The sequence below is a fragment of the Molossus molossus genome, unplaced genomic scaffold, assembly GCF_014108415.1.
Source record: "Molossus molossus isolate mMolMol1 unplaced genomic scaffold, mMolMol1.p scaffold_m16_p_20, whole genome shotgun sequence".
Taxonomy (NCBI): Eukaryota; Metazoa; Chordata; class Mammalia; order Chiroptera; family Molossidae; genus Molossus; species Molossus molossus.
In genome coordinates this window covers 9,958,293-9,973,893 of record NW_023425356.1, presented here as the reverse complement: position 1 = coordinate 9,973,893, position 15,601 = coordinate 9,958,293, and the positions used below count along the sequence as shown (strand labels likewise).

The window sequence follows — 15,601 nt, the reverse complement described above, 5'->3', positions numbered from 1 at the left end:
GGAATACAACCCACCCATTCATCTATGTATTGTCTATGTCGATTTTCACAGAGACCGCATGACCCAAAAGCGAAAAGTATTTACTATCTAGACCTCTACAGAGAACATTTGCCAGCCTGTTCTATTTTACTCTGACTTAATATTTTTATTATCTCTGCTTATCTTTTATAGTGTCACCCCTAATTTCTATTACTTCCCTTTTTTAACCCTTACCTCTCCTATCTTTCAGTTAAAGTCTAATAAGCTTCTGGCATAACTAACTTTTATGTTTCATAAACTTTGATTAGCTTTGCTGAACTTTTATCTTACCAGCTCTAACTTTAATCATTTTTTCTTCATAATTTTTAACATTATTCCCATGGCTCCCTTTTTAATAACTGCAAGTATAGTTGCAGAGATCATCTGGACAAATGCCCTAGAAGACTTTTCTTCAAGTCTCCTGCTATGAGCCAAGTCTCAAGACTGTGCCTTAATAAGGTCCAACTCTGCTACCCAGCCACTGCTTAAGGACCATGCTCGTCCGACGGCTATCCCAGGAATCCTACACCTTTGAAGGTGTCCTACTATCAATGCCCACACTACCTTCTGACCACAGGTTGGCTGGCATCTGGCCCAGCACACTAGGCCTGCTGAGGTCAGGTTCAGTTATTCACAGAACAGCTAAAGCCTATTTAATGCTTAAGTTAGAAAGAGCTAATAGCTCATTCTCCCAGACCTGTACATGTAAAATCTTCTGAGCTTTATTTTGTATCTCTGGTGGCTGAGACAAACTATATCCAGAAATCCTGAGTCCCAAGAATGGTTGTAGAGCTTGCCAGAGTCTTACTAGATATAATTCAAATTTCCAACTGTTGGTAAATAAAGTTTCAGGTCCAATAAACATGGATTCTCTCCTCAATGAATTTCTGATAGAGCTGGAGAGGAAAGCAAGTCAAATGACCATTATAATATAGTGGGGTGTTTTTTTTTTATCCTTACCAGAGGACATTTTTCCATTTTTTGTTCAGATAGAGTTGGGGGGAGAGAGAGAGAGAAACATCAACGTGAAAGAGACACACCGAGTGGCTGCCTCCCACACCAACCCAACCAGGGCCGGGGACAAACTGCAACCGCGGTATGTGCCCTTAGCGGGAACTGAACAGGGCCTCTCTGGACCGCAGGCCGACGCTCTAACTGCTGAGCCAAACCGGCCAGGACTAGTGGGCTGTGTTTTACTGAGATACGTTGTAAGAGCAGAGGAAGGGTGTCTACAGCACAGAACATTCTGGGAAAGGTAGGCTGCTAGGACGCCATACCCCTCCCCCACCCTGAGAACTCCCTGAACCACGAGAGAACTACAAGCTTACGGGCGGCATTCTCCAAATGCTGAAATTAAGGAGGGACCCAGGCACAGGAGGCCCCCTCTTCAGCAGAGACCCCAGGCTGAGGCACACGGAACATGGAGATAGAAATGAGTCAGAAACCTTATAATCCTACCTGTCCCCTCCCTGCCACACCCCACACAGACATCCCCACAGCCCAGCCACTGTGTACAACAGAGAAAATGGACACTCCCAACCCCAACGCAGACCGTTGTGAGTCCGGTGGCCAAGAAGGAATTACAAGCCAAGCAGGTGTGATTCGGCTTTACTGGGGATCAATCAGGCAGGGCTGGGCAGGAACCACTCTGGGGAGCAGGGCCTGCACACCCAAGCAACGCTCGGCTTCAGGGCAGTGGTGGGAGGCAGGGCTGAGCTCCTCGGGCCAGGCGTCCGGTTGGTCTCCTCAAAGCAGCGCCATCGGTGAGGGGAACGTCGGTCTGGTTGGCTTTACTACAGGAGGGTCAGCGTGGGCCAGGGTAGGAACATCACTGAGGAAAAGTGGGAGCTGCAGCTTAGAGGGCTGGATGGAAGAAGGCTGGAAGAGGGACTAAGAAGGCATCTAGTCGGGGCAGGAAGGGGAGAGAAGGGAGGGAAAAGAAGCAAAGCTGACAGGTGTAGGAATGCAGAACCGGCCCAGAGTGCTCCTCGCTCCACCTCCTGCACTCACAGCCCCTACTTGTTGCCCCACATGGCCATCTTGGAGTACACAGGAGTGGGGAGGGAGCGGCTGGACTTCATGTAGGCAGAGATCTTCTTCAGGCCCTGAGGGTGCAAAAAGAAGACCAGATCTCAAGTCTGCTGCACAACTGGGCTCACACAGCCCCACTTCAGACACGCCAAGTTCAGGATCCAGGCAACACTTCCTTGTGGGGTCAACTGTGGGGGCATAAGACAGTCTTCCAGGGGTGCCCAGCTCTGTAAGTTAACTCTTACAATTCCCTGCAACTGGTGTGATAGCTCAGTAAGTTACCACATGACACCCTACACTGTGCTAGGTGCTTTATATCCATTAGAGACCAGGATACAGGTTTACAGCCTCCGCACCACTGCCTACAAAACAGGTTGGTCTACCACCATTTTCACAAGGGAACTGAGGCACACACAGCTGAAGCCCCCTCCTCATGTCACACTGCTAGTTAGTGGATGGGCTGGAAGGCAGCCTGGCTCTCTCCCCCATCTGTGCTCTTTCTGCTGCACTCCCCTTCCCCCCTCCCACACAGGAGGCCTTGACCCTCCCAGTCTGTACAAACAGTCTCCTTTCTCAGAGGGAGGCTCCTGGCTTCCCAGGGGCTGCCCAAGGAGGGACCCCAGGGAGAACAAAGGGGCTCAGAATGTGCCTGTGCAGCTTGCACAAGAGGCCAGATCTCACCCAATGACTCAGCAAAACAGGGATGAAAGCTGATAGGGGGATGTGGAGCAAGAATGCCAGGCCAGGGCCTAAGGAGTCCACTCAAAGGAGAAAGTCCAATTGTTTGGCCTGGTTCCTGAGCCCAATCTCACTGGGCCTTCTCCAGGATTCAAAGGTCCTGGGACCGCCTATAACCAAGGCCTGGCCCCCACAGGCCAGACTACAGCCCACAGCTGTCCCTCATCCCTCCCAGCCAGTCAGTCATCCCAGCTCTGGCATCATATCCCAGGCTGATCACCCGGGACCAGAACCAGAGTAGATAAGAACTAGCTGACAGCCCTGGCCAGTTTGGCTCAGCGGTTGAGCGTCGGCCTGTGGACCAGAGAGTCCTGGGTTCGGTTCCCACCAGGGGCACGTACCACAAAAAAAACAAGCCCTGGCCGGTTTGGCTCAGCGGTTAGAGCGTCCACCTGCGGTCCGGAGAGGTCCGGGTTCGGTTCCCGCTAAGGGCATGTACCTCGGTTGCAGTTTGTCCCCAGCCCTGGTTGGTCGTGCGGGTGGCAGCCACTCGATGTGTCCCTTTCACATCGATGTTTCCCTCTCTCTCTCTTCCTCTCTCTCCCTCCCACTCTGTCTGTACAAAAAATGGAAAAATGTCCTCGGATGAGGATTAAAAAAAAAACAAAAACTAGCCGACAAAGCTGATCTCTCTTGATGGGGAGTGGGGAAGCTGAAAACTTCTTGGACTAATAATGCCTCAAATTCCCAAATCTGTAATGAAGCCAACTTTACTGATCCTCTGTGAGTTGACCACGGGTGACTAGTGATGAGCTGTGAGGTGAGGTCTAGACTGTGCACCTCCACCACCCAGGTGGAACCGCAGTACACACAGCTGGGACTCCTGTACTTCTCCAGCTGCACTGACACCCAGGAGGGGGTGTGCCATGGCTGGGTCACCTTTGCACACTCTCTGTGTTTGACACAGTGCCTCACACAGAGGAGAAGGGCACGCCAGTGAACATGACTGAAAATAAATGCACTACCTCATCTCTGAGACAGTATGTTGGATAAAACATAACTGCGGGGAAGAAAGAAAGGGAGGGAGCAGGGGAGGGATGTGCCCACCACAGAAGACATCAACATAAAATCCTTCTGCGGGGCACCGACATGTGTTCTCAGATCCCAGCACCGGCAACAGCCCAGAAATCTCAGCACTGCCCAGAAGGGATCCCATTCTGAAAGATGTCTGGAGAGAGGGAGTTAATACTGTCTGTGCCTTCGGGCTTCATATCATTCCTACCGTGGCTCAACTCTACTAATTCTGCTACATACAAACTCCTGAATGTTCTGCTTCATCCACAATGTCCGGAGCAGTGGCCACAGGCTGGAGAAGGACCTGAGCTCCTCTTTCTGGCACAGGAAAGGGGGAGCCACTGGCTGCTGCCCATGGAGCCAACGCTGACTGGGAGCCCAGCACAGCCTGCACTCGCTCTGCAACCTTGAGCAAATGACTCCCCCTGTCAGCCTCATGTCATCATCTGTAAAAGGGAGGTGAAAACTCTTCTACCATGTAGCAATGTTTTAAAGATTAAATAGAACCCAGCATAGGTAAGATGCTGATCAAAGATCCTGGCATTAAGCAAGTCCTCAATGAATGCTAGTTGAGCTTCATTTTAGCTCCGGGACTAGAAAACATGAGAGAAAAGAGAGACAAAAGGGATGAAATAGTGGGAGGGTCAGTGGAATCACCTCGAAGCGGACCAGGAAATCTTTCAGGTTTGAGAACACATCCAGGCACTTGGGCTCAAACATTCGCATTATATCCAGTAAGTCATAAGCCAGGAAATCCACATAGGTAAGCTGCAGACAGGCAAAAAATGAATGGGCACCAACTCTGTAACTAGAAACATGTCAACTCCCCACCCCAAAGCCTTCCCCTTACCTTGTCCCCTGCAAACCAAGACCTCTTCCCCAGAAACTGCGAGAAGAGCTTCATCTTTTCAGGAAGCACCTTCAAAAACTCAGGCTTCACTTTCTCCTGAGGCACAAAACAGCTGTCACCACCTACAGACAGACTCCCTGGGCAGAGAGGCAGGCCTCCCAGGGCTGTTCCTGACCCCCAGCTGCCACAGATGAGCAGCCACGGCCCCCAAGGGAACCTGAGTCAGTGCCCAGGATATAATTTCATCCAACCTCTGTTCATTAGACTCCTACTGGGTACCACCTCCCATCTGTGACACACAAATGGGAAGGCAGAGAAATACCACCTTTTCCTTGAACATGTCTCCACTCATCTCCAAACACCCTCCCATGGGTCAGACCCAGGAGTGCTGTGAGAACCTGGCAGATGCCTGGCCTCGGAATTCAGGTGGAATGGAAGAAGTGATGAATTAAAATATTCTAGGGAAGGTCATGCAGCTGGTGGGTGAACGAATGGACACTTGAGCACTTTCTGGACAGACGGGGAGAATCTGAGAGGCTGAAAGGAAGAAGGGACAGGCACAGAGGCCCTGTGGGTACCCCGAATGCCTCCTAGGAAAATGTGCTGATGCCCGTGGGTTTCAAGGAGGAGGTACAGGGCTAACAAGCAGAACATACTGTTAGACCCTGGGAGTCTAACCTCCATATAAAGGTTGGTGGGAACAGAGTCAGAGATTTCATTTGAGACAATTGGGGGTTATGTGTGTTACTCTGCTGATAGTATAGAGACCTGCTTGGAGGATCGGAAGCTCCCAGGAGTTCAAATGGCAAACAGGACCAGCAGATGGGACACAAAAGTCCTATGTCCTATCAAAATCTATCAAGCCTAGCCTTGCCAGAGGGGACTCACATAGTCAGGGCTGTAGCAGGTCCTGATATGGTACATTCGAATGTCCATGATCTCATTCTCCAAAATGTCCACGCGAATCTTCTCTTCTTCCGTCTCCCCACCTGCAGCCACACAGCAGACTCTCCGTCAGCATCCCACCTCAGCCAGCCCAGGGGCAAGGCCACCTGCCCCTGCACCCACCCCCAGACCCACTCACAGAGGTTGTGCTTGCGAGCAATGTATCGAAGGATGGCGTTGCTCTGGGTGAGCCTGTGAGCCCCATCAATTAAGTAGGGCAGCTGGAAGGGGAATAGGGCCAGGTCAGTAGGCCACAGGCTCCCTGGAAACCCCTCCTTGCATTTGGGGCAGAGATGACACCCGGGCTCTCAGTGTCTGGCACACAGTAGTCACCAAGCAAATATACTATGAAAGTAAAGAATGAGCTGGAACAAAGAGTGTCGGAGAAAAGCAGTGACAAGAACCAAGAAGCTGAGGGGCTGAGCAGAGGCCTCCAGATCCTGAGACCCCCACCAAAGCTGGGAAAGGAGATCTCAGAGTAGAGACCAGGTTCACTTACACCCACTGTCCCCATCCCCTGCACCTACATTAGGGAAGTCCAGGCCCAGCTTGAATTTTTCACTCAGCCACTGGCTTCTGTCAAAGTCGGGAGCTGCGATGGAGAAGATGGAGTGAAACCCCAGCCCTTGAGCCCAGCCCTCTTTCCCCGCATCCTACCAAGGAGTCAGTGGCCAGGCCTCTGAACAGGTGAGTCTGAAATCTGAGCATTAAGTCCCTCATTCAGATGTGGGGGAAAGAACGCTTAAAAGTCTCCGGAACCCACATGGATAAGGCTTCCCAAGTGTGGGCAAACCCTCCGGGAAGCCGTCGCACTTGCAGACACGGGGTCCGCAATGCCCTCTCCAATCCCCTCTCGGTCTTGGTCTCGCCTGGAAGGCCAAGGCCCACCCCCAGAGGGTAAGGAAGAGGCAGCGCCCTGCTCAGCCTGTGGGGGGCGGCATAGATGAGCACAGGTGGCCAGGGCACGGGTACTTGGTACCAAATCAGCAGGAGTCGGGCCGAAGTCGGAACGCGACAAGAATGGCATTACCGTCCCCCATCGTGTACTTCTTCTCCTCATAGCTGGAGTCTGTGTACTCCAGGAGCAGGCGGATGGCGTGTGCCAGCTGGGAGGGAAGGCGGACACAGGTCACGGACCCAGGGGCTCCGCTCGGGGCTCCCTCTGCTCCAACTACCCACCCCCAACACACTGACAACGCCAGGGGCCCGCGCCCTCGCCCACCTGCGGACAGGCGGCGGGGTGGGGCCGGGTCCTGCCAGACCTGAGGACCCTCCAGATAAAACCCGCCCGGCTGCTCAGCATGGCCGCACCCGCCCGGGCGGACCCCTCTCTCACCCCTCGGATGTCCCAGTAACCCAAAGTCATGGCCATGGTGCTGGTGTTCGCTCTCTGAGTGAAGAGACTCTTTCAAGCTGGCCTTAAAAACTCTGCTCAGGCCGAGAGGAAGGGCGGGGCGGGGCCTAATGTGCACACAGCCCCTTCTTTTCGTCCCTCGTCAACGCCCCTACGCCCGCCCACACCTCACAGCACCCTATCCCTGAGACCCAGTGACTCCGGCGGGCTCCAGCCTCAGCAAATTGGAAACAGTCCGTGTCCGCCACGCAGCCTCGGGAATCGGGGAGGACGCCACAGGCGCCGGGCTGGGCTGCCTGGGTGCCCGGCCAGCTCCGCGTGTCCTCGCCCGCACACACCTTGGCTCGGGCGGAGGAGTGGGCAGTGCGCTTGGGAGACAAATCTGAATCGCAAAAACAGAAAGGCCCGGCTCACTTCCTTTCCCCTCCAGGCGTCGCTCTGCTTTGCCTCGGGGCTGCAGAGTTCCCAAGGGCTCAGGGAGGCTCCAACTGCCAGTTAAGCCCAAAGAGCGGTGTCCCTCAAATCGGGAGTTCAATCAGCACCTGCCACTGGTAGACAAGCCAGTCTGAAAGCTTCTCCAAGACCTTAGAATACCTGATGGCACGTGTCTTCCAGACCACACGATCAGTAGGATGGGAACACCCAGGACAAGGACTGAGAAAAGATGTGGTCTCAGTGTTTCCCTTTCTGGGACTTTGGAGGACCCAGCTCTTACGTCATGTGTCTAAAAGTGATAATCAACTGTAAATTAATTGGATTTATGCTTGAAGTTGTTTATTAAAATCCAAAACCAGCCCTTGCAAAGAGGCAGGATATGGAAGTGCAGCCCCAGAGATGTCCTGCCAGCCAGCTAGACGTCCCTGATATTGAGCAGAACAGTAACCAGGAGCATGGCGGGCACACAGGTTACAGGAGTGAAGTGGGAAGAGCTGTCCTCAGGGACCAGCTGCCTGTGCTGCTGCAGAGGGCATCAGAAATGGGTCTGGGGGAGGTCAGTCAGGAGCCTGGAGGACTGCCCCCAGGACCACAGTGTGGGTCTTGCAGACCCTCAGCTGTCCAGGTCCATGGATTCCAGCCCTGACCCTGGATCCTGACACACATGTGCTCTGAGGTATGAAAGAGTTGCTCAGGTGATCTTTGAAGTCCCTCTGTGATCTGTGGCCTGTGGTACAACCTCCACAAGAATATGTCCTGCCTGCCAACTTCTACTTGGAAGGTAGAACACTATATGAAAACTAAGAGAATAGGACACAGTTTGAGTTGTGGTTGTCTTCTGTTTTTTAAAGGATATTACAAGGTTGAGTGCACATGTGAAAACAGATGAGTGGAACTTTTAAAAACAAATGCACTCATAAGTTAGAGACCAATTTTAGCTAGGAAGAAGGAGACCAGAGCATGCACTGCCCTGGCCACCACCTGTCTGCAGGGAGAACCTGGAAACAGTCTTGCCCTGGGGTTGCTGGCAGGGTCAAGACAATGAGACTTGGACAGAGAACGTGTTTAGACTGGCCTGGCAGCCTGGTCCTCCAAGATACACAAGTGGTGTAACTCTGGCTGCCAGACAGCAGGCTCCTCAAACTCCTGCACACTGTTGCAGGGCCAGGCATACTGGGGCCTGTGTCTGCTAGGGGGAGAGACGGACGATAAACAAGAACATGCAAATAATATCATATACAAAACAACATGTATATATAGACTTCACATGCAGTAAAGTGCTCAAATTTTACATATTCTATGGCTTTTTACATACAATACTCTTATGCAATCACCACTGAGGATGAAACAGAGACCATTTCCACCCTTCACAAGTTCCCTTCAATGAGCCACCCCACACACAAGGTTACCATTTGGCTGACCTTAGTCACCTTAAATACGAGTTTTGCATGTTGACCTTAAGGTAAATAAAATTATATACTATGTACTTTTTGGTATGATGGATCCTTAAGAACTGAAGGACAGCCAAGGACGAGTTTCCTATGTGATCTTACAAGCGAAACATGCAGATTAAGGAACTGCAAGCAGTTCCTGAAACAAATTCTTGAAACTGTCTCAATGCTTCATGAGGCCCATTGTGTTTCCACTACAGAGTAAACAAACCATAAAACTTAAAAATTAGCCCTGGCCGGTTTGGCTCAGCGGTTAGAGCGTCTGCCTGCGGTCCGGGGAGACCGGGGTTCGGTTTCCGCTAAGGGCATGTACCTTGGTTGCAGTTTGTCCCCGGCCCTGGTTGGTCGTGCGGGTGGCAGCCACTCGATGTGTCCCTTTCACATCCATGTTTCCCTCTCTCTCTCTTTCTCTCTCTCCCTCCCACTCTGTCTGTACAAAAAATGGAAAAATGTCCTCGGATGAGGATTAAAAATAAATAAATAAAATAAAATAATTCTAATCACTCTCTCCCCCATTTAAAAAAAAAAATTAGCCCTGGCCGGTTTGGCTCAGCGGTTAGAGCGTCGGCCTGCGGTCCTGAGAGACCCGAGTTCGGTTCCCGCTAAGGGCATGTACCTCGGTTGCAGTTTGTCCCCGGCCCTGGTTGGGTCGTGTGGGTGGCAGCCACTCGATGTGTCCCTTTCACGTCGATGTTTCTCTCTCTCTCTCTCCCTCCCACACTCTATCTAAACAAAAAATGAAAAAATGTCCTCGGGCGAGGATTAAAAAAAAAAACTTAAAAATTAAATAATAACGGCATTGGAACCAGTCACTGCTTGACTAGTATTATTTGTGCACATATAAAGGTTAGATATTAACCTAAAGATAATCTGTTTGTTATGCATTGTTTGTGCTAATGTAGTTACTCACATACTCTGCAAATGTAATTGTTAAACATTGTGATAAAAGCCATGGTGAGCTTGAGATCAATGCTACATGCCAGTGTAGCCCTCCGTTCATCTTGAATACATCTTGCCTGCTGATGCTTTCTTCGAGTCTCCGATCATTTTGAATGCAACATTGGTATCTGCATGCTTTTCATCAACACTGTATCTGTGAAAGTCATCCATGTTGTTGCATGTAGCAGTAGGGAATTTATTTTCATTACAGTATATTCACTGTAGTATTCCATCATATGAATAATGGAATCATAGTAATAAACAAAGATTATCTGTCCATTCTCCATTAATAGACATTTGGATTGGTTCCAGTTATTGGCTATTTCAAATAAAGCAACCTTGAAAATTATAGTACATGTCCCTGGAAGACATAGCACTCATCCCTGTTGGACTATAACAGGAAGTGAAATTCCAGGGGCATAGGGTTGATGTACATTTAATTCCATGGATATGCTGGTATTCCAAAGTGGTTGTGCCACCAGCAATGAATGACAGTTCCAGTGACTCCATAAATTAACAGTTGTCCATCCTTTTATTTCTTTTCCTATGTGGGTATGTAATAGAATCCAACTGAATTCATAAGTTCTTCAATATCTAATGATGTTCAGCACATTTTCACATGCCAGTCGGGCTCCTGAGAGCAGAGCAATCAGTGTGGGGAAGGTAGGTCTTGTTGGCTTTAGTGCAGGAAGGACAGTGTCAGGGGGAGACTTCACTGAGCAAAGGAATGCTGGAGAGCTTTAAGATCCTGGGTGAACTGGGATTGGGAAAGAAAAGGGCACCAAATAGGATCTGAGTGTGGGTGAAGGAAAGAATAGGAGAAAAGAGTAAGACACCTGGTTCCATGAGTCCAGGGAGGGCCAGCTTTCTCCAGGGCCCCATGTATTCTTTGCTGCCATCTACTGGACTTACAGGCCCTACTTGTTGCCCCACACAGCAATCTTCGTGTAAATAGGGGTTGGGAGGAAGCGGCTGGACTTCATGTAGGCAGAGATCTTCTTCAGGCCCTGAGGGTGCAAAAAGAAGACCAGATCTCAAGGTCTGCTGCACAACTGGGCTCACACAGCCCCACTTCAGACACGCCAAGTTCAGGATCCAGGCAACACTTCCTTGTGGGGTCAACTGTGGGGGCATAAGACAGTCTTCCAGGGGTGCCCAGCTCTGTAAGTTAACTCTTACAATTCCCTGCAACTGGTGTGATAGCTCAGTAAGTTACCACATGACACTCTAAACTCTGCCAGGTGCTTTATATCCATTAGAAACCAGGATACAGGTTTACAGCCTCCGCACCACTGCCTACAAAACAGGTTGGTCTACCACCATTTTCACAAGGGAACTGAGGCACACACAGCTGAAGCCCCCTCCTCATGTCACACTGCTAGTTAGTGGAAAGGGCTGGAAGGCAGCCTGGCTCTCTCCCCCATCTGTGCTCTTTCTGCTGCACTCCCCTCCTCCCTCCCACACAGGAGGCCTTGACCCTCCCAGTCTGTACAGACAGGCTCCTGGCCTCCCTCTGAGGGAGAACAAAGGGGCTCAGAATGTGCCTGTGCAGCTTGCACAAGAGGCCAGATCTCACCCAATGACTCAGCAAAACAGGGATGAAAGCTGATAGGGGGATGTGGAGCAAGAATGCCAGGCCAGGGCCTAAGGAGTCCACTTAAAGGAGAAAGTCCAATTGTTTGGCCTGGTTCCTGAGCCCAATCTCACTAGGCCTTCTCCAGGATTCAAAGGTCCTGGGACCGCCTATAACCAAGGCCTGGCCCCCACAGGCCAGACTACAGCCCACAGCTGTCCCTCATCCCTCCCAGCCAGTCAGTCATCCCAGCTCTGGCATCATATCCCAGGCTGATCACCCGGGACCAGAACCAGAGTAGATAAGAACTAGCTGACAGCCCTGGCCAGTTTGGCTCAGCGGTTGAGCGTCGGCCTGTGGACCAGAGAGTCCCGGGTTCGGTTCCCACTAGGGGCACGTACCACAAAAAAAACAAAAAAACAAAAACTAGCCGACAAAGCTGATCTCTCTTGATGGGGAGTGGGGAAGCTGAAAACTTCTTGGACTAATAATGCCTCAAATTCCCAAATCTGTAATGAAGCCGACTTTACTGATCCACTGTGAGTTGACCACGGGTGACTAGTGATGAGCTGTGAGGTGAGGTCTAGGCTGTGCACCTCCACCACCCAGGTGGAACCGCAGTACACACAGCTGGGACTCCTGTACTTCTCCAGCTGCACTGACACCCAGGAGGGGGTGTGCCATGGCTGGGTCACCTTTGCACACTCTCTGTGTTTGACACAGTGCCTCACACAGAGGAGAAGGGCACGCCAGTGAACATGACTGAAAATAAATGCACCACCTCATCTCTGAGACAGTATGTTGGATAAAACATAACTGCGGGGAAGAAGGAAAGGGAGGGAGCAGGGGAGGGATGTGCCCACCACAGAAGACATCAACATAAAACCCTGTGCAGGGGCACCGACATGTGTTCTCAGATCCCAGCACCGGCAACAGCCCAGAAATCTCAGCACTGCCCAGAAGGGATCCCATTCTGCAAAGATGTCTGGAGAGAGGCTTCGGGCTTCATATCAGTACTACCGTGGCTCAACTCTACTAATTCTGCTACATACAAACTCCCGAATGTTCTGCTTCATCCACAATGTCCGGAGCAGTGGCTGCAGGCTGGAGAAGGACCTGAGCTCCTCTTTCTGGCACAGGAAAGGGGGAGCCACTGGCTGCTGCCCATGGAGCCAACGCTGACTGGGAGCCCAGCACAGCCTGCACTCGCTCTGCAACCTTGAGCAAATGCCTCCCCCTGTCAGCCTCATGTCATCATCTGTAAAAGGGAGGTGAAAACTCTTCTACCATGTAGCAATGTTTTAAAGATTAAATAGAACCCAGTATATGTAACATGCTGATCAAAGATCCTGGCATTAAGCAAGTCCTCAATGAATGCTAGTTGAGCTTCATTTTAGCTCCGGGACTAGCAAACCATCAAGGATAAGAGTGAACACAAAAGAGATAAAATAGTAAGGGGACTGGTGGAATCACCTCTATGCGGGTGATGAAGTCTTTCAGGTTCGGGAACGCATCCAGGCACTTGGGCTCAAATATGCGGTGCAGGTCTAGGATGTCATAAGCCAGGAAATCCACATAGGTGAGCTGCAGACAGGCAAAAAATGAATGGGCACCAAAGCCTGAAACTGGAAACATGTCAAGTCCCCACCCCAAAGCCTTCCCCTTACCTTGTCCCCTGCAAACCAAGACCTCTTCCCCAGGAACTGCGAGAAGAGCTTCATCTTTTCAGGAAGCACCTTCAAAAACTCAGGCTTCACTTTCTCCTGAGGCACAAAACAGCTGTCACCACCTACAGACAGACTCCCTGGGCAGAGAGGCAGGCCTCCCGGGGCTGTTCCTGACCCCCAGCTGCCACAGATGAGCAGCCACGGCCCCCAAGGGAACCTGGGTCAGTGCCCAGGATATAATTTCATCCAACCTCTGTTCATTAGACTCCTACTGGGTACCACCTCCCATCTGTGACACGCAAATGGGAAGGCAGAGAAATACCACCTTTTCCCTGAACGTGTCTCCACTCATCTCCAAACACCCTCCCATGGGTCAGACCCAGGAGTGCTGTGAGAACCTGGCAGATCCCTGGCCTCGGAATTCAGGTGGAATGGAAGAAGTGATGAATTAAAATGTTCTAGGGAAGGTCATGCAGCTGGTGGGTGAACGAATGGACACTTGAGCACTTTCTGGACAGACGGGGAGAATCTGAGAGGCTGAAAGGAAGAAGGGACAGGCACAGAGGCCCTGTGGGTACCCCGAATGCCTCCTAGGAAAATGTGCTGATGCCCAAAGGTGTCAAGGAGGCGGTGCTGGGATACCAAGTTAGACACACTGTTAGAAACTGAACTTCCACCCTGGGGCATCTGCACTCTATCCTAAGATTGAAGGAAACTGAGTTACAGATTTTATTTGAGGTAGTTGGGGGTTTTGTGGGTCACTCTGCTGACAGTATAGAGACCAGCTTGGAGGGTCAGAAGCTCCCAGGAGTTCAAATGGCAAATAGGACCAGAGTAGATAAAAGTGTCCAAGCTCCTTTCAAAGCCTGGCCAGTCCAGCTCAGCAGAAGGCAACTCACATAGTCAGGGCTGTAGCAGACCATGGCCAACTGATTTGACGTGTCCATAGCCTCATTCTCCAAAATATCCACGCGAATCCTCTCTTCTTCCGTCTCCCCACCTGCAGCCACACAGCAGACTCTCCGTCAGCATCCCACTTCAGCCAGCCCAGGGGCAAGGCCGCCTGCCCCTGCACCCACCCCAGACCCACTCACAGAGGTTGTGCTTGCGAGCAATGTATCGAAGGATGGCGTTGCTCTGGGTGAGCCTGTGAGCCCCATCAATTAAGTAGGGCAGCTGGAAGGGGAATAGGGCCAGGTCAGTAGGCCACAGGCTCCCCGGAAACCCCTCCTTGCATTTGGGGCAGAGATGACACCCGGGCTCTCAGTGTCTGGCACACAGTAGTCACCAAGCAAATATACTATGAAAGTAAAGAATGAGCTGGAACAAAGAGCGTCGGAGAAAAGCAGTGACAAGAACCAGGAAGCTGAGGGGCTGAGCAGAGGCCTCCAGATCCTGAGACCCCCACCAAAGCTGGGAAAGGAGATCTCAGAGTAGAGACCAGTTCACTTACACCCACTGTCCCCATCCCCTGCACCTACATTAGGGAAGTCCAGGCCCAGCTTGAATTTTTCACTCAGCCACTGGCTTCTGTCAAAGTCGGGAGCTGCGATGGAGAAGATGGAGTGAAACCACAGCCCTTGAGCCCAGCCCTCTTTCCCCGCATCCTACCAAGGAGTCAGTGGCCAGGCCTCTGAACAGGTGAGTCTGAAATCTGAGCATTAAGTCCCTCATTCAGATGTGGGGGAAAGAACGCTTAAAAGTCTCCGGAACCCACATGGATAAGGCTTCCCAAGTGTGGGCAAACCCTCCGGGAAGCCGTCGCACTTGCAGACACGGGGTCCGCAATGCCCTCTCCAACCCCCTCTCCGGTCTTGGTCTCGCCTGGAAGGCCAAGGCCCACCCCCAGAGGGTAAGGAAGAGGCAGCGCCCTGCTCAGCCTGTGGGGGGCGGCATAGATGAGCACAGGTGGCCAGGGCACGGGTACTTGGTACCAAATCAGCAGGAGTCGGGCCGAAGTCGGAACGCGACAAGAATGCCATTACCGTCCCCCATCGTGTACTTCTTCTCCTCATAGCTGGAGTCTGTGTACTCCAGGAGCAGGCGGATGGCGTGTGCCAGCTGGGAGGGAAGGCGGACACAGGTCACGGACCCAGGGGCCCCGCTCGGGGCTCCCTCTGCTCCAACTACCCACCCCCAACACACTGACAACGCCAGGGGCCCGCGCCCTCGCCCACCTGCGGACAGGCGGCGGGGTGGGGCCGGGTCCTGCCAGACCTGAGGACCCTCCAGATAAAACCGGCCCCGGCTGCTCAGCATGGCCCCACCCTCCCGGGCGGACCCCTCTCTCACCCCTCGGATGTCCCAGTAACCCAAAGTCATGGCCATGTCAGCGTTTCCCGGCTTCGGCGCACTCGAGCAGCGCGGGGCTGAAAGTTCGTCCGAGGCCCGGGTCAGGGGTGGAGCCTTGGAGCCCCGCCCCCTCGCTCTGCACGCCCCGCCCCTGCTATTACCCAATCTCCTCGGTCTCCCGGTGACGCGGCACGCTGAGGCCTAGGGGCGCGGCGTTGGGCCCCCGGGCCGCCGGGCGCAGTGCGGCTCCGCCGCCGAGCCGCGGGCATTCGGGTACCGAGGTCAGACGCCGCA

At 52.3% G+C, this 15,601-nt stretch overlaps 2 protein-coding genes across 4 annotated transcripts; both read right to left on the bottom strand.

Annotated features, from left to right (window-relative positions):
• Positions 1-1,615: 1,615 nt before the first annotated feature.
• Positions 1,616-7,068, bottom strand: LOC118637232 (glutathione S-transferase Mu 1-like). Of its 3 annotated transcripts, none has more exons than XM_036272466.1 (9): positions 6,933-7,068; positions 6,627-6,702; positions 6,124-6,188; positions 5,736-5,817; positions 5,540-5,640; positions 4,652-4,747; positions 4,459-4,569; positions 2,029-2,123; positions 1,616-1,920 (listed from the first exon to the last, which is right to left on the bottom strand). In XM_036272466.1, exons 1-8 carry the CDS (start codon positions 6,966-6,968, stop codon positions 2,034-2,036), a joined length of 657 nt encoding a protein of 218 aa, XP_036128359.1. In that variant the 5' UTR covers positions 6,969-7,068; the 3' UTR covers positions 1,616-1,920; positions 2,029-2,033. The 3 variants fall into 3 exon arrangements, with proteins under 3 accessions (XP_036128359.1, XP_036128360.1, XP_036128358.1); XM_036272467.1 differs by having other exon boundaries at positions 1,616-1,849; XM_036272465.1 differs by having other exon boundaries at positions 1,616-2,123.
• Positions 7,069-9,650: 2,582 nt separating this feature from the next.
• Positions 9,651-15,398, bottom strand: GSTM4 (glutathione S-transferase mu 4). Its single transcript, XM_036272468.1, has 8 exons — positions 15,308-15,398; positions 15,001-15,076; positions 14,497-14,561; positions 14,110-14,191; positions 13,915-14,015; positions 13,016-13,111; positions 12,822-12,932; positions 9,651-10,782 (listed from the first exon to the last, which is right to left on the bottom strand). The coding sequence occupies exons 1-8, from the start codon at positions 15,341-15,343 to the stop codon at positions 10,693-10,695; spliced, it is 657 nt and encodes a 218-aa protein (XP_036128361.1). The 5' UTR covers positions 15,344-15,398; the 3' UTR covers positions 9,651-10,692.
• Between the last annotated feature and the right edge of the window lie 203 nt (positions 15,399-15,601).